The following is a 5,289-nucleotide window of genomic DNA, read 5'->3' on the forward strand; positions in this document are numbered from 1 at the left end:
AAAAGATATTAATATTCTCAATTACATTTAAAAAAATTGGTATGGTCCGTAGTTTGAGATAACCTGTCAATTGATTAGTTTAATCCTCCACTCCAACCAAAACCCTGATAATTTTTTCTTTTTTGTGGTAGAGCTACCAGAATTTATATATGATCAAATCCCAGGGGGATAGGGGGCGGCTGGCTCCTTGTCACCGGCGGAGTCCATGGACCCTTGCCCTACCTTCTGTTTGCCCCCCTAAGCCCCCTCCTCTGCCCTCTTTACCCGCCGCCCACAACTCTTTACTACTCCACCTTTGTCCGCCTCTTGCCCAGCCAATTCCTTAATTAAATATAAAATTGTGAAATAACCCATTTAAATTTGTCATCTGATCTTTCTATAAGGAGGTGAAATTATTTATTTATTTATTTAGTTATTTTTGTTTGAGTTAGACCAATTTTGATTGTTGTTTTATTTTATTTACGAGATTTTTTTTTATTTTGAGTTTGTGATTTATAGAGAGTTTCTGAAAATTTGTTGAAGTGTTTGTAATTGATTAATATTGATTAATTTAAGGCTTTGAAAGTATTAAAAATAAAATTTATGATTTAGTAATAAATAAAAAATAAATAGTTTATTTGTTAAAAATTATTATTAATTTAAATAGTAGTTATCGCTTTCCAAAGATATCACTTTCAAAAACAAACATAACTCGTATTATTTTTAATATTTTTAAATTATAATTAATTAATTTTGTGGCTCCTCCAGTCATATCATAATTTGGAGTGGGTCACCCAAGAATTCAAGTCATCTCAACGCATCGGAATGTTTTTCTCCTCTTCCGCATATAGACGAGTTCTATATATACTTTATACTTTCATTAGAATGCCGGTGGGGTTCTTGTGATTAAATAGGCCATTCATATTCTAATATTGCAAGCGATATCGATGTGATCTTTACCCAAATCATTAACATTTCACGGTCACTCGTTTACTAATCACATTCTCAATAGGATGATTCTTCTTTATTCTTGAGGATGGTTCAAGACTGCTGTCTTCATTATCTTCTTCATCGTCATCCCGATTCGGAATGACTTCATCTCGTTGTAACTCGCTATGCGACATCGATTATAACTATGTTGTCTGTCTCGAAACCCGAGCGAGTATACATGTTGTTGCAGATTGGTGTTGTAACCCTGTGTTGCAACATTTTTTTCGGCCTGTAACTCTTCATCTACTAATTCGCTATTCTGAGTGATATGCTTGTTTGGCTCACTTGATGTACCTTGAGTCTCCATATCAGAGAAATCATCAACAGCAACATTAATGGTCTCCATCATCTTTTTGGTTCTTGAATTGAACACTCGATATGCTCTACTAGTTGTAGAATACCCCATGAATAATCCTTCATCACTTTTCTTGTCAAACTTTCCCAGCTGATCTCTATCATTCAGAATGTAACATTTGCTTCCAAAGACGTGAAAGTATTTGAGATTTGGCCTTTTACCTTTCCAAATTTCATATGGTGTCATGTTGGTTGAAGGCCGAATGTACACTCTATTGATGATGTAGCATGCCGTATTGATTGCTTCCGCCCAAAATCTTGTAGAGAGCTTCTTTGAATTCAACATAACTCTAGCCATCTCTTGGAGAGTGCGATTCTTCCTTTCAACCACTCCGTTTTGTTGAGGAGTTTTTTTGGTGTCTGAAAAATTCATGACTGAATCCCATGTTTCTTGCTAAATTCAGCAAATTGAGCATTTTTTAAACTCCCTTCCATGATCACTCCCCGATTTTTGACAATCTTTCCTATTTGACACTCTTTCTCATTTTTGGAGTTGCAAGCATAACTTCTTGAAGGCTTCATAAGTTTTCGATTTTTTTCTTTCAAGAAGTCCACCCAAGTGTACCTAGAATAGTCATCAACACACACAAATACATATCTTTTACACGACAAGCTTTCGCTTTTGTGTGGGTCCAATAAGATCCATGTGCAAAAGTTCCAAACGACTCTTGTTGTACCAATGTCTTGCACAACTTTGTGAGAAGCACGACTTTGTTTTCCCAGTTGACAAGGTCCGCAAACACCATCTTTGCTTTTTGTAAGCTTGGGCACTCCCTTAATCGACTTTTCATTTCGTAATCTTCATCGAGTTCCTATAATTCGGATGTCCAAGCTTCGATGCCAAATTTCGTTGATGTTGCAAGATGTGTTATAACAGACTTCCAGTTTCTCTAGCAAATAGCAATTGTCTGAAGATCTTGAACCAGTTAGAACACACTGACCAGCTTCATCATAGACAACACACCTGTCATGAGTGAATTTTACCAACAGATTTCGATCACATAGTTGACTTATACTTAGAAGATTTGCTTTCAGCCCCTCTACATGCAGAATATTTTTCAATTTTGGATACCCAGGAATCATCAATGTTCCTTTTCCAACTACTTGACCTTTCTGACCATCTCCAAAAGTCACATGCCCAGTTGGACATTCTTTGTAATTCATCAAAAAACCTTTGTTGCCTGTCATATGTCGTGAACAACCACTGTCAAAATACCAGTTGTCTTCCGAGGATCTTTTTGATGAAGAGTACCCCACTAAATCTCCTTTTCTGACCCATACATTCTTGCTTTCTTTCTTCTTTTCTCTAGTATAGGGAGTCTGCCTCATATTTTTGTTTTCTTTTATGTCTTTCTTCATCTTCCAACATCTTGGACGGATGTGCCCTTTGACACCACAATAGTGACATATCGGAATCCACTTCTTTGCTTTTCCAAGTACTCTATGATTCCTCATATCTTCCTTCAGTTGATGACACTTTGGTCTTATATGTCCTCTTCTTCCACAATGAAAGCATGTAGGAACTTGTCTTCTATATTGTCTCTTCTCCATGTTATACTTCACTTGGTTGTATTCATGAGCATTAGATAGAACACAATCAGCTTCAACTTTGCATATCTTGTCTCCTGATGTCTCTTCTATATGATGTTGTGAACTTGTTTGAAAAGGTAACTCATCAATCTTGGCCTTTCCTTTCTTCATATAGTTTATGGTCTTTTCAGCATTGTTCAACTTTTCTTGACATTCTTTTAACTCTTTTTCAAGACTCTTGTTTTGTATGAGCATCTTGTCAAGTTTTTTCAGCACAAGTTGGTACCCATGAAGAAGATTGTTTTCGATCACTTCTTCACAAACAGACTTTCTTCGGTGTTGCAACAGATGTTGTAACAGGACTTGCAAAAGCTAATCGAAATTTCTGAAATCTCATCGGTTGGTAAAGAAGTGTGAGTATTGACCGCATCTTCCGCTTTGTCTTCTTCTTGAATTTTTTCTCGAAATATCTCGCAGCTTTCTTGGCCAAAAGGGCAATTTCTCCTTCTTCTTCTATGTCTTCAGTCTGTTGCATCTCTTTTGGGCTTGTTGCTTCAATTTTTAGAGCTATATCTTCTTCTCTTCTACCGGATTCGATTCATCTCATATGCTTATAGAGATCCCATCAACTCATCAAGTCTCATAGTTGTGATATCTTTTGCTTCTTCTATTGCAGCAACTTTAGCATCAAATCTTCTTGGGAGAGATCTAAGTATCTTCTAGACTAGCTTCTTATCGAATACTCCTTGCCGAAAGTGGTAGGCCTCGATTTGCTATGTCCATCAATTTTGCATTGAACATGGCTATTGTCTCTTCTTCTCTCATCCTGAGATTCTCGAACATAGTTGTTAGCATTTGGAGTTTAGATTCTCTTACCAAGTTGGTCCCTTCATGAATGGTTTGAAGAATCTCCCAAGCTTTCTTGGCACTCTCGCATGTTGCAATATACTTGAACTGGTTCTCATCAACACCTCCAAAAATTGCATTTAGAGCTTTTCCATTAGCATTAGCTTTCAGCATGTCTTCGACACTCCAACGCCTTTTTCTTCTTCATGATCACGCTCTCGCTCTTCATCAACTAGAGTAGGAGGAGACCATCCTTCTTCTACAGAAATCCATGCTCTCTCATCAATAGACTTGATAAACGCCTTCATGCGAGCCTTCCAATATGGATAGTTGGATCCATTAAGCAACGGTGGTCGTGTGACGGAAGCTCCTTCTTTTCCGGCCATCAATGGAACTTGTTAGGACCTCGCCGACTTTGAAACCAAAGGAAAACGGTGACCAAGTCTCTGATACCACTTGTTAGTTCCGGCGATGTGGTTTGTGGTTTAGTGAACACTCACAACACTCAAAGAAAAACTCACACAAACCAAGCAAGAAGGAGACACACAAGATTGGTAACCCAGTTCGGCTTCCTCTCGCCTACGTCTGGGGGGCCAAGCCCGGAGAAAAACAATCCACTAAAAGAGGTGAAAATACATGAGTACAAAACACTTGTCACTCACTCACTCAACAATAATGAACACTACCCTCTCTAGATTGTCTGGTGCTCACACACTCTCCTCCAAGAGTTCCCCAAGAGTCACACCTACAATCTACGAGCAAGGTAGCTTATATAGACGCCTCAACGTCCCAAATATAGCACATACCTCTTTTTAGAATCTCACGGCTACTAATTTAAAAACACCCTGAAAATTAGTCATGCAACTCCCTGCATGTAACATGAATTGCAACATGGCCTCGATCGCGACTTGACTGAGTTCGTTACGCTGCGGGACGACCTCAAGACCCATCAACCTCCCGGTCATGCTTAGTCCGAGTCGATGCGGACAAATCTCCCGATCCCGACCGCCGCAGACTAGCCTACCTCCTCGGTTCCTCATCACGCGAGTCCCCTCGCAAGGCGCGATCGCCCTTGTGCGTCTTCCATGAAACTTGCCAAATTTAGTCTTCAATCTTCCAAGTTTGGTCTTCAAAGATTCTCCAAACTTGATCTTCAATTCACCCAAGTTTTGGTCCTCAAATCTTGCCGTTAATAGACTTCAATGATTCTTATCAAGGATTCTTCAAATCATATCTTCATTCACACCATGAATAGATCTTTCTTTAATTAAGCTCCACCATATTTAGTCTTCAATCAAATCACGTAAATATGGTCTTGATATGATCTTGTGCTCAAGTTGTAATGCATTGCCAAAGATAACTCCACCAAGATCTTCAAGATATTTGGCCCCATGTTGTAGACATACTAAAAATAGCTCCACCAAGATCTTCAAGATGTTTGCCTTGCACTCCAAGTCTACTTGCCATATCACCATGCTTGCCACATCATCAATTATGCTTTGTCACCTTGGTTGCCAAGACACTTGGTCTAGGTGTCAAATCATGCCAATAAATAGTGCGGTTGCACTAACAATTAACATCTGTCCCGAC

At 38.8% G+C, this 5,289-nt stretch overlaps 1 protein-coding gene across 1 annotated transcript in view; it reads right to left on the bottom strand.

The window, feature by feature from the left end:
- Window positions 1-1,003: 1,003 nt before the first annotated feature.
- Window positions 1,004-5,289, bottom strand: part of LOC120265093 (ferredoxin-dependent glutamate synthase, chloroplastic-like) — a 17,578-nt gene continuing 13,292 nt past the window's right edge. Inside the window, exons 8-10 of the mRNA XM_039273006.1 lie at window positions 2,396-2,504; window positions 2,203-2,287; window positions 1,004-1,717 (exon numbers count right to left, since the gene is read on the bottom strand). Coding sequence (XP_039128940.1) covers window positions 1,004-1,717; window positions 2,203-2,287; window positions 2,396-2,504 — 908 coding nt within the window. The remainder of the gene's footprint in view (window positions 1,718-2,202; window positions 2,288-2,395; window positions 2,505-5,289) is intronic.

Source organism: Dioscorea cayenensis, chromosome 7 (assembly GCF_009730915.1).
Source record: "Dioscorea cayenensis subsp. rotundata cultivar TDr96_F1 chromosome 7, TDr96_F1_v2_PseudoChromosome.rev07_lg8_w22 25.fasta, whole genome shotgun sequence".
Lineage (NCBI taxonomy): Eukaryota > Viridiplantae > Streptophyta > Magnoliopsida > Dioscoreales > Dioscoreaceae > Dioscorea > Dioscorea cayenensis.